Source organism: Oryctolagus cuniculus, chromosome 7 (assembly GCF_964237555.1).
Source record: "Oryctolagus cuniculus chromosome 7, mOryCun1.1, whole genome shotgun sequence".
NCBI lineage: Eukaryota > Metazoa > Chordata > Mammalia > Lagomorpha > Leporidae > Oryctolagus > Oryctolagus cuniculus.
In genome coordinates this window covers 151804280-151830167 of record NC_091438.1, presented here as the reverse complement: position 1 = coordinate 151830167, position 25888 = coordinate 151804280, and the positions used below count along the sequence as shown (strand labels likewise).

Below are 25888 nucleotides of genomic sequence, written 5' to 3'. Positions count from 1 at the left end.
CAATGGAAGAGGCGGCCTGGGCACAAAGGGCCTGCCTTCTCAGAGCCTGAGATGCCACGGGTTTGGGGCCCACACGGGAGCCCCAGCTGCCAGCTCTGTGGGCAGGGCCGGCTCTCCCAGGCCCACGTCCTGAACCTCCTCCCTGCCCTCCTGGGGCCCTCCCCTGCAGGCCAGGGCTTAGCGGTGCAGAGCTGGCTTTCTGGGAAAGAATTCAGATAGCGGATTTGTTCTTCTTTCTGATTAGCACGAGGGCTCCAAACGAGACAGGCCCGGCAGATAGAGGGAAAGCAAATGAGGGAGATTAGCAATTAATACCGCAGGCAGACTCGGCGCGGCGCAGGCCCGTCCCTGGGGTCCCTGGTGGGAGGGAGGCTGGCTGGGACGGCCGGGCAACTGGACCTGGGAGGCCGGGCAAGGCTGCAGGTAAGAGAGGCGCCGGCGAGTGTGAGGGTCTGGCTCCGAGCTGTGCACCTGCTGCTGGCTTGGCCTGGGACACTGTCTCCACCTCCCCGTGTCCTCTCAAACCCAGCCCTGCCTTACTGTTTAAGACTTAAGCCACTTCCTGGAAGCCTTGCGGTGGGTTAGCTGTACTTGCCTGTGCGTTTGCCGTATTTTATGAGTATATTAAAAGTACCTGACAACTATTATTAAATAATGATAATAGTGGTTCAGTCTTGTTGAGCACAGCCTGCTGTGTGGATTAGCTCCCTTACGACAGGCCCTGGGGGAGGAATTATTTCTGTCTCTAAATCGGGGTTTGGGGGCAGAGGCACCAGATATTTTAAATAATTTGTCCTGGGTCGGTGGCTGACGAGTGGCGGGGCCTGGCCTTGAACCCAGCCTGCCTGACCTATGACACTGTGCTCTCAGCCAGTGTGTGCATCAGTAAAGCGGTGTTTCCCACCCTCTGGGGGAGGTCTTGGGGGTCCCCGCGCGTGCCTCTTTGATCCCCACCCCCAGGACCTGTCAGAAGCAAGAGAGCAGAGACCAAGACACAGGCTGTAGACTCCTGCAGTCGGGGCCCAACTCCAGCACGGTCCCTTCCCGCCTGTGCGACTCCAGACAAGCTCTTCCCGGCCTCGGCTCCCTGGCCCCGGGGAGGGGGCTGCCGGCAGCACACGGCAGCACACGGAGCCAGTCTGAGGCGTGCGTGTGGTCGTACAGACAAACGGGGTACGAACATGTGTACACCCTGGGGTGGGGGCTCTGGGGCTCGGGCCAAGGTCGCAGGGAGGTGGTGCAGGCCCAGGGCTTCGGCCTCCTGGTGCAGGGCGTCTTCCCCGGCCCCTCTGCGCCGGCAGCGTCTTTCCACCAGCCTGATCCAGTCTTGGCCCCTGCGCCTCCCTGCCTCCCCGCCTCCCCCCGTAGGTGCCTTCCCTGCCACACTTGAGCCCCAAGGCTCCGGCTGGTTCTTGGTCCTCCTCTCTCTGGCTCCTCTCCCCAGCTGCCACCTCCTGGCACCTTTGTCAGTGGGCACAGGTGTGAGCCCCCCGTCCCCCCCAACCAGGAAGCTGTGCCAAGGGAACTGGCTGCTGCTCGGGAGGAAACAGCTGGAGCAGTGCCTCCCCTGGGGCTCCAGGAACCCGGGGAGCTGGCGGCTGTCCCCCCAGCCCCGCATTGCTGGGGCAGGCCTGAGGGCCCCAGGAGCTCCGAGGGGAGGGGTCAGCCACCGCCCCAGCCGGGCCCTTCCACTTTCTCCTCCGGCCATGCTTGCCTCCCAGTCCTGCCCTTGAACCTAGAACTTTCCGTGATGGGACAGGCCCTTGGATGGCTGCTTTGTGTGTCCCCTCCCCCTTCTGCTGCCTACGCCTACTTCCCCCACCTCCCACCACCCCTTCCACATCATCCCCTACACCTGGTCAGGTGGGGTCCTCGCCTCCCCTCCCCCAGGCCTGCCCCTCCTCCCTCTTTCTCCCTTGGCTCATATGCAGCACCTCAATTCTTCATTTCCTGTGCCTGCTTTCGGCGACCCCCCATTCTTCCTCCACCCCTCCCACTCCTGTCCCCCTTCTCCCCGCCCCCACCCCCCGGGGCCTCTCCCGGCCGCCACGCTTGCTCTACTCCACGGCCCGCGGCCGGCGACCCAGGCCAGGCCGAGCAGGGTGCAGGAGGCGAGGCGGCGGCGTGGAGGGGGGACTGGGCCGGGTGGGACCTGTGCTCCGCCCTCCCCGCGCTCTGCCGCCATCCCCGCCGCCGCCACCGCGCCTTTGATCCATGGCCCGAGGCCGCCTGACAGTGGAAAATGCAGGGAGACAAAACCACTCAGTCAAAGTGATTCCCAACAACTGTCTCCCCGAGATAAGGGCGCGCTCGGCTCGGCGGCCGCTTAATTCCCGCGGCCCAGGCCTGGCGTCGGGGAGCCGCGCGCGGCCGCTCGCGGGGCCGCCTCCACCGTCCGCGCCCCGGCCAGGCCGCGCGAGCTCCCTGGCTTCCTTGGGAAGGCAGGGCCCATTCCCCATTCCCACCCCTTCATCCTGCCCCGCTGGCCCCTGCAGTGGACACTCCCTGGCCTGGAGCCTTCCCGCCCCTCTCCTCCCAGTTCCTGGGTCGCTTCCTCAAGTCTGGGGGCCACAGCACTGCCCTCCCGCGGGGAAGCAGCTGGGCCTCTGAGCACTCCCTCTAGAAAGCAAGCAGGAAGCTGCCTGGGGTTGGTGTCCCCGGCGCCCTGTGAGGGCCGCCTCGCCCACCTGGGCCTCCGTGGGACCCTCCTGGCGTCCCCTCTCTCCCCTGCCAGCTGCACCGAGGGTCCCAGGTGTGCTACCTGGCCCCTGGCCTCAAGAGCCTTCCAGTGCCTTTGGCCACAGACAGCAAGCAGACCAGCCTGGGTCAGGAGACTCCGGAAAGGAGGGGCTGTCCTGGCAAAGGTGGGGCGGGGGGTGGTCCTGTGGCCCCCAGTGCCTGGGTACTGCGGCTGCTCAGGGCACCTGGAGGCATGGCTTTGCCCTCTGACCCCTGTCCTTGACAAGTGGGGTTCATTGTGGAGTGGCAAAGTGAGGTGGCAAAGGAGTCCATGGGCTCCCACCCCAAACCTCCAAGCTCTGGGGCGCTGTTGGGATCTGACAAGAGCCAGTGGGTTTGGGGGGCCTGCAGGGGTCAGAGGTCAAGGGCAGGTCAGGATTCTGGTGGTGCTGGGGGCTGGGGGCTACGGGCTGCTGTGAGCAGATTCCTGACCACAGCTGACAGCCTGCAGGACCTTGCGCCCTCCTCGAGGGAGGGCAGTCACGGTCCGCAGTCTCCAGACCTTGTGTCAGAAGGATCTGGAAAGTCTAGCAAAAATCTGAGTGCCCAGGCTGCACCCTGCAGCCCACCGCTGTGGCTGTGTGCTTCAAAGTCAAGGCTCCGTGTGTTGGAAGCGCCGCGAAGCGAGGCCCCTCCCGGCCTGTGAACCTCGCCCAGGGAGAACCTGAGGCCCTGTTGCCTGCCCTCACCAGCCTTTCAAATGCCTCGGGGATCCCTGTGCACCCCAATAGCATCAGAACCTTGCTCCTCCTTCCTTTATAAAGAAAGTGATTGTTTATAAAGAAAGGTCTGTTTTCATTACTGGGGGCCCCTCGGGAAATGACCCCGCTTCATGGTCCTGGCAGAGGCCGCACCCGTCCACGGCCCAGGAAGGGCGGGGTGGCTGTGGCCGTGGCCTCACCACTTAAGGGGCCGATGGATAACTTGCGCTCCTCTCTGCCTCTGCTCCCCGGGCTCGACATCCAAGAGAGGCAGCCGTGCGGGTGTGTAGGCACCGGCCGGTGCCGCACAGGGAGGAGACCTGGGAAAGGTGTTGATGGCGGGGGAGCCGTACCTGGCTCTGCTGCTGTCCCCCCATCCTGCTGGCTGTCGCTGCAGGGGCCAGCAGAGAGCCTGAGGACTCAGAGCGCTCGGTTCCCCAGACCTTTGAGGACTGCCGGGTGGAGCTGGCCCCAAGCCAAATGAATGCGACCCTGTGACCAGACCCGGGGTCTCTGACCAGCGGCATCAGAGGATTAAGGTCCCACGAGGGCCCTGGCAAGTGTCTTATCACAAAGGGGACGTGTCCAGGCTGAAATTGAGACGTGATGCCCAGCGCAGAAGCCGCTGAGCCTCCGCCCAGGGGCTCCCCTCCCCTCCCCTACCTCCCCAGCTTGCTGACCCAACCAGCCCCATTTGCCCTCTCTTGGTCTCAAGGATGAAGCAGCTGTCCCCATGGGGGTCGTACTCTGCTTTGACCCCCAACGGGGCCGGGGGGGGGGGGGCTGCTGTCCGGCCCCAGTCCTGGCTGACGCAATAGCAGTGTCTGTACCCCTTAGCTCGGAGCCGCGTGGTCAATGAAGCGCCTTTGCTCCCATTCTCTGTTTCACCCCTGCTGAGCCCTGAGGTCTTGGGCAGACTCAAGAGAAGCAGAGCCCGCCATGAGCTGCAAGGGACAGCGGCAGGCTCCCAGGCCCGGGTCTGTGCAGGGACCACGTGCCCTTCTGCAGTCAGGAGAGGCAGGGGCTCGACCCCGGCCACTGCAGGTCTGGTGCAGGGCAGAAGACCCCCAGGGATGTGCGTGCAGGTGGCTGACGGCACACCGGGAAGCACGGCTGGGGTGAGCCTCTCATGCCCGGCTCTCCTTCCCAGCTCTCAGATGTCCCGTGGGCTCCCTGCTGTGACGCAGAGGGCACCAGCTCGGACAGCAGGCATGCAGAAGGGAAAAGTCCTGGGCGGGGGGAGCCTTGAGGCCTGGAGGCAGCCAAGGGCTCCTCCAGCCTGCAGTGTCCAAACCACACTGGCGAGCGGCTGCACCAGGGACAGGCCTGGCTTCCTGACGTGCTCCTGGGCCCGTGTGGGAGGTGCCTACCACAGGAGGGAGGCAGGGCTGGGGCAGAGGCCCGGGGAGAGCCAGGGGTGAGGTGCTGGTGGGGAGGGGACAGATGGCGCCATGCCCACACTCAGGAGGGTCAGGGACATGAGAGATGGATACAGTCGTGAAGGCAGGGGGGAGAGAGAGAGGCAGGGCGAGAGAGAGTTGGAGGGAGATCCAGAGACAGAGAAATGGGAGAAATGGGCACCCAGAGACGGGGCAGGACAGAAACAGGAGCGGAGCGGCAGGGAGAGGCGGAGGCCAGCAAGGAGGGTCGGAGGCCACATTGGGGTGCACGCCGGGGCAGGGGGCGACCCCTGAGCTGCGGGGAAGGTGCAGAGAATGGGTGCAAGGGCTCCACACGGGGGATCCAGTCACAGCTGTGCAGTCAGAAAACCCAGATTGGAAGATTCCAGTCCCACGGGCTCCCAGCTCTTGTGGCCTTGGGTTCCCCACCCCGGGGAAAGGTCCCTTTGTCCCCCACACAGTCACCTGGCACAGCCGCTCCCCTCCGCGCCCTTATTCAGCCTCTTCCTGCACTCAGAGTCCAGGTGTCCATGGCAAAGGGGCCTGCCCGGGTCTGAACCCCAGCTGGCCTGCCCCCTGGTGTGGCGGTGGCTGGTCCCAGAGCCTGGGCTGAGACGTCCTGTCCTGCCAAGTGTTTCCTTTTAGTCCCGGATGCCACCCTGACAGGTGCTCCCCTGTGATTGATGTCCCCAGCCCGCCACTCCTGGGACCAGCCCCTCCTCCCCAAGCCAGGGCTGGTGGGTGGGGGGGGGCAGCACAGGGGTAAAGCACGACCCCTCCGGGCCCTCCCTCCCTCTGGACACGCCCTCCTCTGGACACGCCCTCCCTCCCTCTGGACACGCCCTCCTCTGGCCACGCCCTCCCTCCCTCTGGACACGCCCTCCTCTGGACACGCCCTCCCTCCCTCTGGACACGCCCTCCTCTGGCCACGCCCTCCCTCCCTCTGGACACGCCCTCCTCTGGCCACCGGAAGCCGAGAGCAGAACTCTCAAAGCCACAGCTCTTGCAGCCTCTGCCTTCTGGGCTCTGGTGGTGTTGGTGATCCTGCAGCACCAGGGGCAAAGCAGAGAGGCTGCGGGGGCATCTGGGGAGCCCACAGAGCCGTGACGAGGGTGCCACGAAGGGTGGACGTGGGCTGCACACGTGGGCTGCAAACATGGACTCTGTCAGTAGTGCAGGGAGCCGTGCAGATGATAGAGGAGGGGACCGTGGATAGTGGAGACCAGATCCTTGCTGTTTGTGGCACCGCGGTCAGACTGAGGACGGAGTGCAGAGTGAGATCTGTCATGTTGGATTGGAGAGAATTATTGAAGTTGGGGGCCGTGGTTCCCAGCTGTGTGACCTTGGGCAGGTGACTTGAGCTCTCTGTGCGTCCGTTTGCTCCTCTCCTGAAACATGGCCAACAGCAGTACCTGCTTGCCGGGGTGTGTGAGAAGTAGGTGGGTTCACGGCTCAAGTGCTTACAACACCAGCTGGCGCGGAGCCGACCCGAAACGGGGTATGATTGCAAACGCTGTGTCTGGAGGTGAGGCTGGGATCGGAGCTGAGGCCGGGTTGGGGAGGGCTGCGTGGACTCCAGGACCGCGCAGGGGCCCATTCCCGGGCCCTTTCCCTTCCCGTGGAACCCACGGCACCGCCTTCCCCGCTTGCGGCGCCAGCCCCAGCAGAACGCCGCTATCTCCTCCCGCATCTCTCCCGGGCGCGGGCACTGAAACAAGACAGCATCTCTGTGCGCGTCCACAGCCTTGTTTGTTTGGTGCGTCGGTGCCGTGGGCACGGTTTTGTTAATTTTGTAGCTTTCTTTATCAAATGGGGATTCGCAGGCGCTTTATCCTCGATAAGTGGATTAGTCAGTGAGCTAAACAGAAGGTGTGGGATGGGGGGCTGCTCCAGAGAAGATACTTGTTTCGCAAAGAATGGCGCCCGCGTTCCCTGCCCTGTGCGGGCCAGGCAGGCAGGGCGGCGGCGGCGCTGGAAGGGCCGTTTCTGCTCCTTCTCCCAGGGCTTCCCTTGTGGCCTCTCCTCGGTGCCTCCTTTGTGGCACCTCGCAGGCAGGGGCGCCAGGGGCCCCTGGCTCCAGCTGGGGAGGGGCTGAGACCCTGAGCCGGCTCTGGGGAGGGAGCACTGGGCTCCTTTTGCCTTGTGTCGCCTCCCTGGGCTCAGCAGCCGCCGCCTCCTCCCCTGGCTCCCTCCCTCCCTCCCTCCCTGCCTGCCTTTTGCTTCCTTTTCGTTTCCTTTCTCCCTTCCTCAAACTCCCCCCGGGGTCCTGCTGCCAGGTACTGGGGGTCCAGACGTGGAGCAGCTTCCACTGGCGGATTTCGTGGAATTGATGAGCCCCCAGGCCCCCGAGTGGGGCCGCGAGAGGTGACTGGTCGGAGACAGCGTCTCCAGCAGCTTCCTCCCCACAATGCTCTCCAGGCTGGTGCACACAGCGCTTCCAAGCACCCTGGTGGTGGCTGAGCTTGGGGACCAGAGGCGCAGGGCTGCCTGCATCACCTTTGAGATGTGAGTGCATTTTGGGGTCCTTGCCGCCTGGAGCCCTCTGTGTTGGCTAATCATGATCTGACAAGTGAGCGTCGCGTCACGTGACTCTCTCCAGGAAGTTGCGCCATGTTTCGTTTGTGACTGCATGGCCCACGACGGCCAGCTGGCTGCTAGGAATGAAGGGGGAAAGCCAGGATGACAGGGGTGTCGAGGGTCTGCGCGATGAGGAGGTGGAGCAGTGATGGAAGCGGGGGAAGGGGGGAGCGGGGGAAGACCTGCATCGGGGGTCGCTCTTTGGAGAGCAAGGCTGGGCGGAGTCACAGGGATGCCCAGGTAGCGCGGGTTTCTGAGGCGTTGCCCTGCAGAGACCCGAGATGGAGCAAGGGGCACAGGGAAAGAGGGGAGGGAGCATGGCCGGCGCCGTGGCTCACTAGGCTAATCCTCCGCCTTGTGGCGCCAGCACACCAGGTTCTAGTCCTGGTCTGGGCACCAGATTCTGTCCCGGTTGCCCCTCTTCCAGGCCAGCTCTCTGCTGTGGCCAGGGAGTGCAGTGGAGGATGACCCAAGTGCTTGGGCCCTGCACCCGCAGGGGAGACCAGGAGAAGCACCTGGCTCCTGGCTCCTGCCTTTGGATCAGCGTGGTGCGCTGGCTGCAGCGCGCCAGCCGTGGCGGCCATTGGAGGGTGAACCAACGGCAAAGGAAGACCTTTCTCTCTCTCTCTCTCTCTCACTGTCCACTCTGCCTGTCAAAAAAAAAAAAAAAAAAAGAGGGAAGGGAGCGGCTGGGGGGCTGCTCAGTCCAGCTGTTGCTATTGCCCCCCAGCTGGATGGTGCCATTTGCAGTAGGGGGGACCCTGGATGGCACCATTTGCGAGGACAGGGGACCCACGTAGTTTCTTTTCCCTTCTGTTTGAACTGAGCAGCCAGGGTCTTGTGGATCCTCCCCTGGTTGAGGGGGAGAGGGGAGGAGACTCCAAGAAGGAGAGAGAAGAATGGAGCAGAGCCATGCGGGTCCCCAGCTGGTCCTTAGCCGCGCCTGTCTTCCCCGAGCTGCCTCCAGCTGAGTGTGATTTTGCTATTTATTTACATGTAATTATTGCTATGAGGTGCAGATATTAACGCTGTCAAGAGCAATTTGCTCTGACATTTTTCACTCGCTCAGCGCCCCCGCCGCTCTCGATGGGGCCCAGGGCTCTCCCGGCTCAGGCCGCTGCGCACTCGGTGGCCCGGCCGGGAACCACCCAGCCGGCAAAGGAGTGGCGTCAGCGCGCTCCTGCGCTGCTCTGCAAAGTCATTAAGGTTCGAAATTGAATTTGGTCCGGGAGAGGGCTGGCCGGGCCCTGCTCCTGCAGCCCAGGCTGGCTCCAGGCCTCCCTGCTCTGCCTGCCTCAGAGAAGAAGGGGCTGAGGGCTCCTGTGGCTGAGCCCGGCAGTGGGCAGTGGAGGCAGCTGATGGCGACTGTGGAGGGCTATGCGGGGCCAGCCTAGGCGTGGTCCCAGGATGGCCCTGGTGCGGGAGGTGGACATGCAGCTCAAACCCTGTCCACTCTGTCACCTGGGCACCTTGCAGGAAAGCCAGGTGGCCTCAACTTGGAGGGACAGCGTTGCACTTGACAGCCAAGTGGAGCCACTCGGCTTCTCGGTCCCCCTGTGCGGGATGGTACCATGGGGGCGGGAAGGAGGCTGAGCCGGCCCCGCAGTGAGTCCCTCCGGTCAATGACAAGAGAATCGGCGTTTGAGTCACACCTTCCGAGTCCTGATCCCCACCCCACCACTTGCTGATGGTGCGGGTGGGACAAACTGTGTTGTATCCTAAAGCCTGGTTTCTTGATCTGTAGAGTGGAGCACTTTTCACTATACCCACGTTCCTTGAATCTGGGACGGTTTGATGCTGGCCCTTTCTTGATTTTGCCAGAAGGTGTGGACAGGAGCCTTTCCCCAGCTTCCCAGCGCCCAGCCAGCACCGGGCACGGAAGCACGGCGCATCCTCGTTTCAGGGACCGAACACGTCGGTCGTTGAGCCAGTGGCTTTTAGACAGCTGGTGGTGCTGCCTGCACACAGTAGGTGCTTACTAACGGAAACCTGTGACTTCTCCATGCGAACATCTCAGTAGCCAGGGGCCAGTTCATACACGCAGAAGCTGAGGCCCACGCGCGGATGGACTTTGCTCCTTGGAGCGAGCCGGCAGGGCCTGGGCGATCATGGCCAGGAGTCCCTAACGCATTGTGATAAGTGCCAGCTTGTCTGCCCAGGCACTAACGAGGCCTTCCTGCCACCACTCAGCCCCTGCCACAGCCAATCTACATCCTCATCTGCGACAATTACCAGCCGGGACCCCCTCCCGCCACCCACGCCCGGGGTGGGGGGGCTGTGAGCCCAGGCCTCCTGGTCCTCCTCTCTCCCAACCTGGGCTGGGGCCAGAGTCAAGGAGACCCCCCCCCCCCCGCCTCCACTCAGTCAATTAGGCCCCTGACACCTGGAGCCGCTGACAAACTGTTTTTGTCACTTGCTCTCTGTCTTTCATTAGGGCTGCAGAGGAGGGGGAGTGGGGGAGGGCGGGGGAGACGGGCTCTTTCATGCTTAGTAAGGCAAGATACATTAATTACAAAACGGCCATTTGCCGCGTGAAAGTGTGCTAATTAAATTTATGCAATCATTATCTTTAAATAGTCATATCTTTGCCGGCGATCGGCCCCTTCCGTCCCCAGCGCCGCCGCTGCTCCAGTCGCTCTAATCCCCCGGCTGCCATTTATCGCGCCATCAGAGATGGGTTCTGAATCCCCCTGCATCCCACCAGCTCCAGCAACTGTCGGGGGCCCAGAGCCCCTGGACCCATCCTGGCACGGGTGGGCGTCTTCAGACTGGGGCCAACCCAGGATCCGCCTGGGGAGTGGAGGGGGGGGCACAAAAGTCTCAGATGTTTCTAGATTTTTCTAGATACTCAGAGGTTGCCGCCTTATAGACCAAACATTGGAAGTGTGTGTGTGTGTGTGTGTGTGTGTGTGTGTGTGAGATTCTTAGTGAGTGAGAAGCCATTCTGTCCACCCTCTCCTCCACCACCTGCAGGCAACCTTTAACTAAAAGCCTCTGAGGACCCCCAGGGTGGGGAAGGGGCTTTTTGAAATCCACTGGGTTGGGGAGGGGTTGTGAGCATGCCACAGGACCCCTCAGCTCATTGTTTTCACTCAGCCAACCGTGGGCCAGGCCCTGTGCTGGGGATCTGCAGATAAATTCACTCATTCATCCGTACATTTGCTCGCTCACTCATTCATTCATGAATTTGCTCATTCATTTTCTCACTCATTCATCAGTCTGCGCACTCAGCAAATGTTTGTTGGGCACCTACTATGTGCCAGACACTGAGAGTAGGACAAGTCTGCCCCGAGCACCCGGGCCCAGTCCACAAGGGAACACGTTGTGGGTGTGCATGCGTGTGTGGGTGTGTGCACATAGGAGTATGTGAATACATGTGTGGGTGTGAGTTTCGTCTCATGAGCAGTGCACCGGGTTAGGGTCAGCCTGCATCAGCTGGAGGCGGGGCTGCAGCCCAGGGATGGGCTGTCTCTGCGCTCAGCCCTTCTGGGTCTTTGCACACGCCCGGAGGTTCTCACCGAGGGGAGCCGAGTCCCTTCTGCTGCAGACTGGCACAGCGCCTGCCCAGGAGTCTTCCCCAGTCGGCTCTGGGGAGCCCCGTGCTAATCAGACATGGTGGTCGGTGACCTGGCTTTCCCCGGGCCCCTTCGAGCTGCCGAGGGCCTGAGCCCACCCGTGCTCTCGGTGAGAGTTTCGGCTGGAAGGACAAACAGGACATGTGCCTCATGCGTGTGCAGCGCTCACCCCCCACGCAATCCTCATGCACACACAGACTCACAAGCACACACACAGATGCACCCTTACAGCACACACATAGGCAGTGCTCACACATGCACGCGGGAGGTACTCAATACACACAGCACACACAAATACACACGGTAGTGCCATGTGCACACGCATGCACACTCCATGTGCTCACACGTGAAAACTGCGCACACACAGTTTTTGAGCCGTCTATGGTAAATGAAGGCCACAGCTGGGTACGAGGGGAGCCCTGGGCTGGAAGTCAGGGTCCGGAGTTCTTGCCCCAGTCCTGCCGCTCATCCCTTAGGTGATTGTAGATAGGCCTCAGTTTCCCCATCTGAGCAGTGGGGTAACGGCTTCCAGGGGGTGCTGAGTTTGTGCAGGGAGCCGCAGCAGCCGGGTGGGCTGACGGAGGAGAGGGGAGGGCGGCATGTGGTGGCCGGGCTGGCTGGTGGGGGCGGTGGGCAGTGCAGGGATGGGGTGTGAGGCTGCGAGCAGAGCTGGAAGGCGGCAGCGGTGGGGGGGGGGGCTGGAGCCCTGCAGGAAATCTTGTTTGGAAGCTCCAAGTCAGCACCCGAAGCCCATTACTGCTGTCCACAGGGGGCAGGCAGAGGGGAGGGGCCCAGATCCTCTTAGTGCAGAATTGAGAGGCAGAGCCGGGGCGCGGTGGTGGCCGCTGGCTGGCTGGGCGATTTCTCCGCTTGCGGTAATCCCAGCGTGGAGCTGGGGCCGGCAGGAGGACCGGCAAGGCGGGGGGGGGGGGCGGGGGGGGTGTTGGGGGCTGCACGGGCTGGATCTGGGCAGGCAGGTGAGCTGTGGCATTGTGAGGCTGCGGTGTCCGTGAACATACATGCGTCCATGAGTGGGATGACCACTGCAGCGTGGCCGATGTGCGGTTCACTGAGTGTTCCCACCGTGCCGTGTGAGTGGCCGTGTCTGTGCGGCCGTCTTGTGTGCGCTGGTCTTGGCCCTTTGGGGTGTGCATGTGTGCACCCACTGTGTGTATATAGCAACCATGATGACTTGAAAGCCGTGGTTGTCAGACTTGTCTGCAGTTAGTTACCTGGGGGACTTGACCATGTCACTGTGCAGGCCGTGGAGCGGCCCCGGCCCCCTGGCCCCACGGGCTCCGGGCGCTTAGAAGCCAGAGCCAGCTATGAGCTGGGCGGTGTTGGCCGACTCCCCAGGCTGGGGACAGTTCCCCACCCCGTCCAGACAAGCATTCCCAGCTCGGCAAGCTGCCCCCACCCCCAGTGATGGAAAGAGGCTCCCCCCGGAGGTCACGCCGCACCCCAACTCTTGTGGAAGCCAAGGGGATGAACAAGAGAGATAGGGAACCAGGGCCCCAGCTGGACCTGCGTGCCGGGTGGGTGGGCCCTGTTAGACACCAGCTGGGGACTGAGGCAGGGCCACATGGCACTGTTTGCTGTCACTCCCCCTGTGTCTGTGGCTGTCCTACAAGTCGCCTCCCCGGTCTTGGGTGTGTGTGCAGGTACATATGTGTGTGTGTGTGTGTGTGGTGAGTTTTAAGAAAAGGGAGTGTGCACTTGAAGGCCGATCGTGACCCTTGGTGGGGGTTTTGGTGCAAAGCCACCCGGCGTGCGTGTCCCGTGGTGCTGGGTGCGTGCTGCTCGGCGCCGTGTGCGGCGCGGAGCTGGGTGCGTCTGCCTTTGCACAGGGAACGTCATGGACCCCCAGCGGCACCATGTCCTTGGCGGCTCCCTCCGCTCGGGAGATGCGCACCTGCAGGCCGGGCGTGCTGGGGCTTGTGTGCCCGGGGTGCCCACTGCCCTGGGGAAAAACGGAAAAGAGGGATGACCCCCGACCTGGGGCGACCCCCGATCCTGCTCCTCAGCGATCATTTTCTAGTCAGGCCAGGGCGCCGGGCCCCTTCTCTCCCCCACCTCCCTCCTCATCCAGGTAGAAGAGACCTTGAAGGAGGGGAAAGGGGACCTCGCGTTTACCGGGAGCAGACTTTGCACCAGCACTGTTGTAGGGTCCTAGGGGCTCATTTTACCCCTGCAGGAAGCCCAGTTAGGTACCTACAGTTATTATAGTCCCCATCACACAGATGAGAAGACCGAGGCACAGAGTTTCAAGACATGGGCCAGGGTCCCAGTGGGTCAGTGGCAGAGTACGGACGCTTGCGTGGGCCCCCAGGCTGCACGGCGTGGCCGAGTGTCCTCTGCTGTCCTCTCGGAGTCCCTCCCCCACACCAGGCAGCGTGCTGTCTGACCTGCAGCTGATCCTGGCGCCCAGCCCCTGCGCCCCCCTTTCCCGTCCGCACCCTGCTGCGGCCCCCACCCACCCGGCCCCTGCCACGGAGCCCCCATGCTGGCGATCGCCCCTTCTAATTGCTGCAGTGCCCCCAAAGCCGCGCTGGGTTATCACAGAGGGTGCAGATCTCACAGCTCAGCCTCCTCGGTCCCAGGCCCTCAGGGCCAGCTCAGGAACGGAGGGAATTAATTACATTTTCCCCATCCCCTTCTTTTAAAGTAGGGGAGCGCGGCGGCGAGCGGAGGCTGTGGAAGGGGGGCCCCACCCCCGAGACCTGCCAGCCTCTCCCCAGCGGGCGGGCGGAAGGGAGGGTGGGGCTGGCCCCTCGTTGGTTTAGTCTGGTTGAGGCTGGGACTGATTTGGAGCACAGGGAGAGGAAGAGGCTGGGGGCCGGGTGGGGGAGGGGCGGGGGGAGAGGAAGGGATGGCTGTCAGTCAGCCTGATGGACAGCCCTGAGATTTGCCTTCAGATAAAACCTTACAGATGTGGAGGTCGGTATTGATTTTGAGTTAGTAACGGTAACGTAGCAAGAAGTGATACATTAGTGAGAGCAAGGTCACCGGGAACGCGGGGACCCACCCGGGGAGAGGCCTGAGCATTCTTGAGGGGGGGGATGACCGCAGCAGGCCGGGACTTCCTCAAGTTCAAAAGTTTGCAGGCCCCAGGCCTCGGCGGGGCCCCGCCCCGTGGGCAAGTGCTTCCTGCATCTGTGCCGAGCGGGACCGCCAACTCCCCGGGCCAGCCGGGCTGCGGGTGTGGGCCCCCCGTGGGCCTGCAGGGCTGTGGGCGTGCTGGGGGGCCGTGGTGGGGAGAGAGGGCGCCTGGCCCCGCTTCGTCTCGGCGGCCTGATCTCAGGTGAGCCTGGCCGCTGCCCGGTGCCTCAGTTTCCCCGTCTGCAGTACAGGAGCGATATCAGCCCGTCGGTTTGAGGACTTGAGGAGGGGCCAGGGCAGCTGCGTGGTGCTGCCCTGCCTGGAGACGGGGTGTGTGTGCACGTGGGAGTGTGCATGTGTGCATAAGTGTGTGTGTGCACACGAGTGTGTGCATGCATGTATTTGTGTGTGCACGTGAGTGTATGTGTGCGTGTGCACATGTGTACATGTGAGTGCATGTGTGTGCATGTGAGCGCGTGTATCCATATGTGCACACATGAGTGTGCAGGCACATGTGTGTGCGTGCGTGTACATGTGAACACATGTGTGTCCATGCATCTGTGTGTGCGAGTGTGTGCATGTGCGTGTGTGTGTGTCCCATGCAAGGCAAGTCCTTGGTCCTCAGGCCTCCGGGGACTCAGAAGAGCCACAGATGTGGATTTGCTTGGATGTTCCAGGGCGAATCCCATTGAGCAAATCCCATTACAGGAAAAGCTCCTGGGCCGAGCTGTTTCTGAGCTGCTGGTGACGGCCAGGGTCCAAGGCCTCTGGAGCCCCTGGGCGCCTCGCTAGCCCCTGTGAACAAAGGACTGCAGGAGGCCTGCGGCGTCCGGGCTTCTGCTCTCAACCTTGACCTTCCTGCTATTTCTTAAGCCTGCAGGGTGTTCCCACCCCAGGGCCTTTGCACTTGCTGATTCACCTGCCTGCCTGGAAAGCTCGTCTGCTGTATCTTGCCATGACTGGTTCTTTCTGGCCCTGTTGACCATCACCTCCCTGGGGAAGCCTTGCCCAACTCTCCCCCCCAATCCATATCCCCTTGTTTTTCCTCCGAAGCATTTATCAGGATCGGAAATTGTCACTTATCTGGTTGCTCTCAGCTCCTGCATTAGCCTGAGAGCTCCCGGAACCAGGGCACTGGTGCATAACACGTGCTCCAAAACACCGATGCGGTGAACGCGCACGCATTCGGCAGAGCTGCTCGGAGCCCATTGCACACAACAGACACAGTGCAGGCCCCGAGGCTGCAGGCCTGGCTGAAAGCCAGCTCTGTGCTGTCCTCACGGTCCCGCCCTGCCCCTGGCCCAGCACAAGTACCCCCCGGTGAGATTTGTTTGTTGAATGAATACGTGAGCGAGTGCAGGAAGCGCATGGTGTTTTGTGTAGCTGGGATATAGAGTGTGGGGTAGGTGGGGTGGGGGGAGCCGGGGTAGGGGGCCGAGGTCGGATCACAGGAAGCCTTTGCTGGAAGGTTCCAAGGGGCCGTGGAGAATTCCCGAGAGATGAGGTCAGGTTTGCCGCAGTTCTGTGCATATTGTCGTCTCACAGGACGAGCGCTCAGCCTGTCCAAGGCACCTGTGTCCTCTCCCCACCCCCCACCCCCGCCACCTTCGTCGCATCTGGATGGCGTGCAGCAGGGACGGCCGGAAGCAGGGCTGGGGGTCCTGCACCTGCCATAGCCCCGGAAGCTGGGACCCGCACGTTCTCCCCGAGCTGCTAGGTCTGCTCTTAGGGCCCGGGCCTCCTGCGAACAGGGAGCAGCGTCCATGCTTGTGTGGGGTGGGGCTTGGCGTGCGTGCTGGCTTCTCACTGTAGGTGGAAAGGGAGGTCTAGCCTGGGAACCTGTCTCCTAACCCTCAGGGTGGAATCAGATTCCTGAGATGCCCCCCTGGGATGCCCTCCTCCCCCTCCCCATTGTCCCCCGCAGCAAATTCCTGGGCCGAGCACGAGGACTTCCCACCCAGATGGTCGCAGTTGGTCGCAGCTGCTCCCCGCTGCTGGCCTCTGCTCCCCACGATACTGGGCATGGCCAGAGTAACGCACACGGTGCCCGCCGCTCCTGCCTCCCTGCTGGGCTTCTCTCTCCTTCTGGAAAACTCAAGACAGCTACCTGTGCACCTGTGCCGGCTGCATGGGACTGCGATGCCGCTTCATCCGCCTAAATCCCACCCGCTAAGTGGAGACGCCTCTGGGAGGCAAAGGATAAAGGAGGGGACTTCAGGGCCCCAGAGTGACACCCAGAGGCGGAAGTCAGTGGGGGGCTCTGCCCCGGCCTTCCAGAGGGACCAGGCCCCCCGGTGAGGGACCCCATCCCACCTGCCGCCCGGGAAGATGTTGGCTGCTGGTCCCTGGAGGGAGGGCCTTCCTGGAGAGGCAGCTCTGACCAGGCAGGTGAACGGGGCCTGAGCTGCTGCTCCCTTGCAGGCCTGCCGCGAGATCTGGGGAAGCCAAGGGCCCTTTGCGGGCCTCAGTGTTTACACAAGAGAAATGGGCGTTGTAGCTCTGCCCCTGCGGCTCCCTGGGCCTCTGGATTGGGAGAGGCACAGGAGGGAGCTAAGAGGAGGGGGAGGGAGGGAGGAGGGGAGGCACTTCCTGAGCGATTCCAAGCTGAGCTCGACTCAGTCCCAGCCACCGGCATCCCCTCTCCCCCTGCGTGCTAGTTAAGGGACCTTGCTCTTCCCACCCCGCCCTTGGTCCCGCAGGAACCGGGGGTTTGTCCCTGGGGAGTCCGTGTCTGTGGCCAGGCCTTGGTGCCTGTGCCAGGGGTGGGGGCAGCGGAAAGGTCGTGTCTCCACGGCCGAGGCTGGCTGTCTCCTGGCGGCCCTGGGGAAGGCAGGCAGCAGAGCGCGTGCCTGGTGGGGACTGCCCTGTGCGTCTGGAGCTCAGGCTGGGCAGGTGACCAGCGGGGCCTCCCCCCTGCACTGCCTCGTGGAACGAATGGCATCACCAGGAGGTCACCAGGGCCCCGCAAAGACTTGCCCCTCGCCCCTGCCCTCGCCCGCCTCCCCTGGACTCCCAGGCCCCGAGCCCTCCCAGTCTCCAGGGACTCCTGCTGCCCACATGGCCCCTCCCGCGGATGCGTTTCTGGACCCACAGGATGGGCGAGTGCCCCCGTGAGCGGCCTCTTCGTGGCCTGCATCGCTCTGGGCCTTTGCTAGGTCCTCCCCGACCAGGTCCGGGCTCCCCCCCTCCCTTCCTGCCAGCCCTCCCCACCCCCCTCCGGCCAAGGGCAGGGACCGTGGCTTGCTCTTTGGCATCTGGGGACACAGTCACCACCCATGCATGTTTGTTGAATGAGTAAGTGAAGGCCCAGCGACCCAAGCACCTGGTTTTTGAGCTGAGTTTCTGGAGATGGGCTTCTTCCTGGCAGGCTGCCCGCTGGTCCTGATGGGGAGGGCCTGTTTGCTGAGCCGGGCCAGGCGGGGCGGGGGTGGGCACGGGCGTCGGGGGCTGGCAGCGCCACAGGAGGCGGTTGGAAAGCTTTGGCTCTGACTTGGTGCTGTGGGGCAGGAGGCGCCAAGTCCAGAGACGCTGAGAGCAGAGCCAGGCTGGCACAGGAAGGGGCATGAAGCTGGGCAGATCCAGAAGCGTACTCGCGTGTTTGTGTTGGAAGGTGGGGGCGCCCCAGTCTGATGGAGGAGGCACGGTTCTGATTTAGCAGAGCCCCCCGGGCGGATGGGAGAGGCGCCCCTATGTGGGTAGCTCACGCGTGCGTAGACTCATTCACTAGTTCAGGGTGCGTCTCAGAGCCAGTCCCTGGGGAGCATGGGGTGATCAGGCCCTGTGCCCTGGGGTCAGGACTTCGCAGGAGAAATGCTGCAGACTGGGAACCTCCTCAGGCATGGGACGCGCAAGGCAGATAAACCGCAGCCCCACGGCACGCTGCAGGGACCTGCAGGGAGGAACCGGCACAGGCCGCGCCCCTCCCCCAGGGCCGTCCTGCCGGCGACACTGACCGTCTGTCCCCCGCAGGTGATGAGCATCCTGAGCAACCCCGGCGCGGTGGCCCCGCAGCCGCAGGCCGACTTCTCCCTGTCCCCGCTGCACGGCGGCCTGGACTCGGCCACCTCCATCTCGGCCAGCTGCAGCCAGCGGGCGGACTCCATCAAGCCGGGAGACAGCCTACCCACCTCCCAGTCCTACTGCCCGCCCACCTACAGCACCACCGGCTACAGCGTGGACCCCGTGGCTGGCTACCAGTACGGCCAGTACGGCCAGAGTGAGTGCCCCTCCCCTCCCCTCCCCTCCTCCCACTGCCGCTTGTGGGGCCTCCATGTGTTTCTAGAGAGGGCAAGATGGTGTTGGGGTGTGGGCACGCATGTCACAGATGGTTGAGTTCAAGTCCAGAAAGGAGACAGGGTTGGCCCAAGGGGACGCTAAGCCGGGCATCAGTCAAGGTTGTCTCCTTGACCTTGTGACCAGGCCCCAGCCCCTCCACCTGGGTTTCTGTGGCCACAGATGTCATTGCATGAGTTTCAGTCGCCACATTTTAAACTGTATAAAGAAACAAGTGGCATCGCTTTTGCTAACGTATTTTATTTAATCCCATATATCCAAAAGAGGATTGTTTCCATGTAAAATAGTGGGAGACTTCATGTTCTTTTTTGTGCTGGATGGGTGAATGAATGAATGAGTGAGTGAATGACTTAGTGTCTGTGACAAGCAGTACGTGTTTTACAGGTACAGCCCCTTTAAATCCAGACACCGCAAGTTTCGCTGGAAATACTCAAACTGTATAAACTTAACAATCAGGAAAGTAGATTTGCACACCCAAGTTGCTCCAAATAGAATTCCAAGTTTCCCAACCACGAAATAGCTAAATTGAAGGCCAGCTTTAAAATTCAAATTAGATCAATGTAAAACAAACACTTGGAGTTTGCTTTCCCAGTTGTGCTCAGTCGCCGAGGGGCCGAGGGGCTGCTCACCCTTCCCGCCCCAGGTGTGGCTGGGAGCCAAGCCTGGAGCTCTTTCCCTCACCTCCATCTCCCTGGACTGTGTGTGCAGTGGCCACTGTCCCCTTGGCACCACGTGCCTGGAGCTAGGACCCGCAGACCCCCAGACCGACGGCTGGAGGAGGCCTCCGTACGGGGCCAGTGGCAAGGCAGGCCCTGGGCCGGGGGCAGGGAGCAGGGTGTCGCCAGGCTCCCCTCCTGCCCCACCTCCCTACAGAGGCCTCACCTGCTGGTGTCAAACTAATCAGAAGGGCCCACGGGGGGAGAGGGCGGGGCCTCTGAGCCCGAGGGACCCTCTGCCCTCGCCCCGGCCCTGGCCTGGCCTCTCTGCCCTCTGCTTCCTGTACCGCCCCCCAGCTCTTCCTCACATGACCTTGGCCTCCATGGCTAAATGAGAGCCAGCTGTGCGGGCCTCCGCCTCCCAGCTGTGTGCGTGGACCCTCCGTGCGTGTGTGCACGCTTGCACATGTGCGTGGAGGTGGCTGTCCCGGATGTGTGATGACTCGTGTGTGGCCGTGCACGCATCCTGTGTGTGGGGTGTGTCTGAGTATTTTAGCATGTGTGTGTGTGTGCGTGCGTCTTGGCATATAGGTGTGTGTGTGTGAGTATGACAGCCGTGTGTAGGAATGTGCACAGGGCCATTCCTGTACACACACACAATAGCACACAGCACACATAGGATGCACATGTGTGGTTGTATGTGAATGTGTGTGCACACGTATGGTTACAGTGCATTCCGGCATGTGCATATGGATGTGTGTACACGTGCTTGTGTGTGCGTGAGTACATACATGTGCGTGTGTGTGCAGGCAGGCACATGGTGTGTGTCTGGGGCTGTGTGTGCAAGGTCAGGTGCCCTGTGGGCTGTGGGTCAGTAGGAGTGCAGCACCAGCAGCAGGGGGTGTGAGTGTGCCATGCCTGTGTGCCCCACAGGGCTGTGGGACCGCATGCGTGTCTGAGAGGGTGCACACGTGTGCATGGGCGAGTGTCCAAGGGCCCCGGCGACCCCCCTGACCCCGCCCATGCGCCCGAGCGTGGCGCGGGACACACATGCTCTTCATCAGAGCGGCAGCCGGCCTGGGGCGGGCGTTAGTCACACCCGGAGCCCGTGCCCTGCTCCAGAGGCGCCTGCCCGATTCGGAAATAAAATTAACCCCGCAGCCGGCATGGGGCGCTGGGGGAGGGGGATCAAAAAAGGGAAGGGGCCCAGGAGGCGAGAAAGGCGCGTTTGTTCCCACTGCTGGAGGAGTGGGGCGTGGGGAGGCCAGGAGCTCCTCCTGCCTCAACTTTTCCCTCCCCTCGCCCCCCAGCTCCTCCAGGGAGAGCTAGAGCTGCCCTTGGGCCGCTTTCTCCAGGCCTACCCAAAGGGACTGGGCTGTGGGCTGGGGCTGGCCGGGCCCGGAGGGCAGCCTGCTCTTCTGCCACCTGCTTGTTTGGGTGAGGCACACACTTGCCTCTCTGGGCCTCAGTCTTCCCATCTGTGAAATGGCATTCGGGGACCAGACTCCACCACCTCCAGTTTCCATTGTGCCATCTCCCTGACCTCTGTCATTGGAGGACAGGTGTGTCCCACGGCCGCGGGCCCGGGCTCCCTCAGCATGTGTGCAGGAGCTGTGCGTCCACACTGCCTGGGGCACGCCCAGCCTGGCCGCTCACCTGCTCACTTCTGTCCTGGGCACCAGTTTAGCGTGTTTCTCATTGACATGACTTTCTTATTTATTTATTTGACAGGCAGAGTTAGACAGTGAGAGAGAGAGAGACAGAGAGAAAGCTCTTTCTTTTTCCGTTAGTTCACCCCCCCCTCAAGTGGCCACTACGGCCAGTGTGTTGTGGCAGGTGCGCTGCACCAATCTGAAGCCAGGAGCCAGGTGCTTCTCCTGGTCTCCCATGGGGTGCAGGGCCCAAGGACCTGGGCCATCCTCCACTGCACTCCCTGGCCACAGCAGAGGGCTGGCCTGGAAGAGGGGCAACTGGGACAGAATCTGGCGCCCCAACCGGGACTAGAACCCGGGGTGCCGGCGCCGCAAGGTGGAGGATTAGCCTAGTGAGCCGCAGTGCCGGCCATTGACATGACTTCAAAGTTACTGTTCCCAGATAAGCGTAGCGCAGGTGCAAAGACGACAGGTTAAGGGGAGCCGGGCAGCTTTCCCGGAGTCCGCAGCCAGGGCCGGTGGGCTCCGTGCCCCCTGACTCCAAGTCACAGAGCAGAGTGAGAGACACTCAGGCCAGACGGCGGCACCCGCCCACGCATGGATTGGTGCTCGTAGGTGCACCTGCAGCCGGACCGACGCACACAGAGGTGGATCGGATGGGAGCCCTGGCCCGCGAGAGTGTACGCACAGCCACCTAAGTCCTACACACATACACTGTGGGTGAAGGAACCGCTTACCGGCACCTGCTCCGGGTCTGGCATTCCGCCGTCTCGGCCTCTCCGTGTACGTGGCTGTGCCCATTGCACAGATGAGGAAGTAGAGCCCGAGAGCGGTTGTTTGCCTGACGGCACCCGGCAGCGAGAATCCTTGAACTCAGTGAGCGCAGAGCCGCACCTGCAGCCCCGCCCACGCGGGCCCCCTTCCAGGTGTGCCCGGATGGCACAGGCACGTGGGCCAGACGCAAGCCACGGAGGCCTCCCCTCTCCCCGCGCCTCTGCTGCTGCCAGGGGGCACCTTCACACCTTCCTTCCCACCCCGGCCATTGTCCGTCCATCTGTCTGTCACTCCCTGTCCCTGCAGTGGGTGGGGGCAGGGGGCCAGGGCCAGGGGCACCCGGCAGATTAATATGGCCCCGGTGTTCCCAGAGGCCGGGGCTGTGCTAATGATGGGGCTGATAGGACGCAGAAGTGTGAAAAGAATTTTAATAGATCTGACAAGTCTAATAAGAATTTGTGTCTAGAAGGGTCCTCTGGGGCCGCGGGCTGGCGAGGCGTTGACGGCTGAGATTTGTTTACTGGTTGGCATCACCACCGCATCTCCTGCCACCTCCCGGTTAATCTAATTTGAGATGTGTAGAGCTCGGGCGCGGGTGTGAAGCAGAGGAGTGAAGACACGGAGAGACAGAGGCACAGGGAGGGCCCCTGACAGTGGCCATGCTGAGAGTCAGCACAGCCTTGCCCCCACCAGTCCCTGGGCTCCGCACGGCGCCCTTGACATTGGCAGGGGCACCGGTGACGTTGGGCTTCCCAGCATTTCCTTGGGCACCTGGATGGGGCCGGGGTAAGCGCCTACTGTGTGCTGGTCCGCGGGCTGACTGAGAGAGGCAAAAGAGGGGACACACAGAGTAGCCAGAGGCGCGAGCAGGATCCAGCCCGGCTCCTCCTGCTGATACGCTGTTCCCGTGATCTTTTGGCCCTCAGTTTCCACATCCATACAATGGGAGCAGTCAGACCCAAAGCTCACACGCAGCGCTGCTCTGTGCAGGGGGAGCAGTAGCTGGCGTCCGATGGCATCCTGGCTCCGCAGGTCACGAGCCTTGTGGTCTTGCGGGTTGGGCAGCTGCTCACGGCCTCAGTTCTGACCTCTCTACAATGGGGACGTCAGCACTTGGTGCCTCATAGAGCTGTGGTGTGCCCTAAGAGCTTAGAACAAGGCCTGGCACCAGCGAACTCTGGGGATACCAGGGCCTCCCCTGCCAGAGGCCGCTACCCCACCAAGAGCAGGGCGGGGTGGACCCTGGTGCCCAGGTGAGCCTGGCTTGAGGTGGCAGAGGAGATGTGGCCAGGGACCCAAGGTCTCCCCCAGACCAGAGATGGAAGTGCCTCACCCCCTCCCGGAATTAGGGACAGGCCCCAGGCAAGACTGGCCAGAACCCTCACTGCTGTGCCGTCTGGAGCTTGGAGACCCCGCAAATCAGAGGACGGCAGCCCCTGGGGCTCAGCTCAGCCATATGTGGGCTGTAACTTTGCTCTCGTCACCCACCTGGGGGCTTGGCAAGCTCCAGACACCCCCCTCCTCCCTCAGAGAGACCCCAGGGCATTTGCACATGCTTTTGAAATCCAGGTGGTTGTGCCTCTAAGCCTCTCAGGTTACCACCTTGAAGAACATTTTCTCATGAGGGTGTTAGCAGCGGCCTTGGAGGAAGCCGGAACTGGCTCCCCAGGAAACAGACCTAATGAGGCAAAGGGGCTTGCCCGAGGCCACGCAAGCCAGGAGGAGCTGGGACTGCCAGCCTCCCATTTGCCACCCTGTCCTGCCTGTCCTCATCAGGGGTCCCACTGGTCTACCCAGTGCCAGCTCTGGGGTCCCCCTGCGTTTGAGCCCATGGGGCTTGAACTCATCGCCGGTGTGCCAGGCACCTGCCACTGACCTTCACAGGCAGGTTCTTGTGGACCCTTGACCACAGCTCTGCAGCCTCCTGCTGGGACCATCCCCACTTTACAGACTAGCACACTGAGGCTTGGCTGGTGGTGTGCTCCAGACTGCAAACCACAGGCGGCAGGCCCGGGTTTGATCGTAGGTCATTCAGACCGCGAGGCAGTAATGCCTTTTGTGGCTCGGTGACCAGCATTGCCCACTTGCCTTTCTCAGCCCCACCCTCGGTGTTTATCACCTGATGGCTCCACCCACCTGCCCTCGGCGGGAGCCTCCCACTTAGGGCAAGCATCTAGAGTGTGGTCCCTCTTGGGCTGGCGGTAGAGCGAGTGGTGGGCTTAGCACGGTGTTGTCTTTGCCTTTGTCTCACTCCTGGTCCTCGAGGCCCTGGGGCGTTGGATTGGCCACAGTACCGGACCCTGGCTTCGGAGGCAGCAACTCTGTCTGACCGCAGAAGCCACAGTTAGGAAAGAAAGACACACGCACTCAAGCGCATGGCATGGCTGTACCAAACAGGCACACATCCCTGGCTCGGGTGGCGCTCGCCTAGATGTGGTGCCAGCGCCCGCCCAGGCATCCCCACTGTCCCACCCTCTCCCGAGGGTGCACAACGCAGACACGGATGTGCTAGAGCAGGTATTGCCCTCAGGTGAAGTTCACGGCCACACTCATCATTACTCCATAGGTCGTCTTGTGCCCGCTGTTCACACACGCACGTGCACACACCCTCACACACTCGTCTGCCCCCTCTGGGTGGCCAGACCTGGCTCCTGCGTGTTGGTGTCTCAGCTCGAGCCTGGCTCTTGCTTCTGCGTGGAGCCCTCAGGCCACTTGCTGAGGCTGCCTTGGCTTTGGAGCGGGAGTCTTGCGTTGTCTCAACCGGGGGGAGCTGAGCTCATGGCCGAGAGAGGGCAGAGGACCTGGCCTCCCGACGGCCTGGACTCAGTGGGACTTGCCGGATGTCCTCCGTAGCAGGGCTTTCTGGAAGAGGGGTGGGCGCCTGAACTTCTTGAGGGACCTGAGCAAATAAGTGTTTGGTGGACGTTTGCTGCATGATTGGAGAGGAGTGGAAGAAAGAGCTTCAGGAAGAGGTGTAAGGATGGATGAATGGGAGGGCGGATGGATGGACAGAAGGACGTATGGGTCGGTGGGCGGGTGGATGGATGGATGGATAGGTGGGTGGGTGGATGGGTGGGTGGATGGGTGGATGGATGGGTGGATGGATGGATAGGTGGGCGGGTGGATGGATGGGTGGATGGATAGCTGGATAGGTGGATGGATGGATAGGTGGGTGGATGGATAGGTGGGTGGATGGATGGGTGGATGGCTGGATAGGTAGGTGGATGGATGGATGGATAGGTGGGTGAGTGCATGGATGGGTGGGTGGATATATGGGTGGGCAGGTGGGTATAGGGATGGAAGGATGAGTAGAGGGATGGTTGGCTGGGTGGATGGACAGAGAGGAGGAAGGAGGAGGAAGATGGAGGGACAAAGAAAGAACACCAGTCTCTACAAGTGTCTCTCTCTCTCCCCAGCTGCTGTTGACTACCTGGCCAAAAACGTGAGTCTGTCCACACAGCGCCGCATGAAGCTGGGGGAGCACTCCGCCGTGCTGGGACTGCTGCCTGTGGAGACCGGCCAAGCCTACTAGGGCCCGGGCAACCTGCCCCCCGCCCAGCCCCGCCCAGCCCCCTCCCCGCTTCAGCCCGCTCCTGCCCCTGGTGTCTCAGGAGGCCACAAGGGGAGCCCAGTCCCTTCTCATCGCCGGCCCCTGGAGGTGCACAGCCCGTGTGTGTTCCCCTGCGCTTCCGGACCCAGAGTGACCCCCTTGGTTTCTCCCTCTCAGCCCCCGCCCTGCACTCTCCCCAGAGGGTGTGGCCAGCCCATGGTGCTCTCGCCGTGCAGCCTGTCCTGGGCTCCGGGCCACCTCTGGCTCACCCTGAACAGGCTCCCAGAGGAGAAGGATGGTGCCTGAGACTCGGGCCGGGGTGCAGGGGGTGCCCTGGCGGACGTGGAGAATAAGGCCCCAGGGCCGCTCTCAGCTGCAGGTGCTGGGGGCCGGCCCTCCCAGGTGGGTCAGTGGCCCAGTGTCGGCAGCACAGCCTTTGCCGCCTCTGCGCACTGGGGCTCCAGCAGAGGGGGTACCCGGCCCTGGGCTCTTCCCGGGGAGTAAGCGAGGCAACAGTCTGGCCTCCACGCAGGGATCAGGAGGGCTTCAGGACCTTCCCCACACACCCCTGCTGGGTAGGGGGAGACACAGCCCAGGCAGGAAGAGGCTCTGTCAGGGAGCGGGGCCACATGGGGTGGGGGCAGGGCTGGTTAGCCCCAAAGCAGACACCTGGAAGCCGAGGACTCTGCCTGAAGCCCCACCTCCAACTTGTCTACTCCACGTGGGGCCTGGACCTGCAGAACCTGCCGGCTTCCTTGGGGAAGGGGGCCCGGGTGAGAGGAGGCTCAGGATGGACCCTGCATACCCAGGACCCCTCTGCTTGGGGGTGCGAGCCTTGGTTGGCTAAGGTGGCAGCTCGCAGCCTTCAGATC

The 25888-nt window shown here is 62.6% G+C and overlaps 1 protein-coding gene across 2 annotated transcripts in view; it reads left to right on the top strand.

Annotated features, from left to right (window-relative positions):
* The window catches only part of PAX7 (paired box 7), a 93218-nt gene extending 68076 nt beyond the window's left edge, over positions 1-25142 (top strand). For both annotated transcript variants that reach the window (XM_051858050.2, XM_051858048.2), the window contains exons 8-9: positions 18061-18307; positions 24883-25142. In XM_051858050.2, coding sequence (XP_051714010.1) covers positions 18061-18307; positions 24883-24998 — 363 coding nt within the window. In that variant the 3' untranslated portion in view covers positions 24999-25142. The remainder of the gene's footprint in view (positions 1-18060; positions 18308-24882) is intronic.
* The last annotated feature ends 746 nt before the right edge of the window (positions 25143-25888 follow it).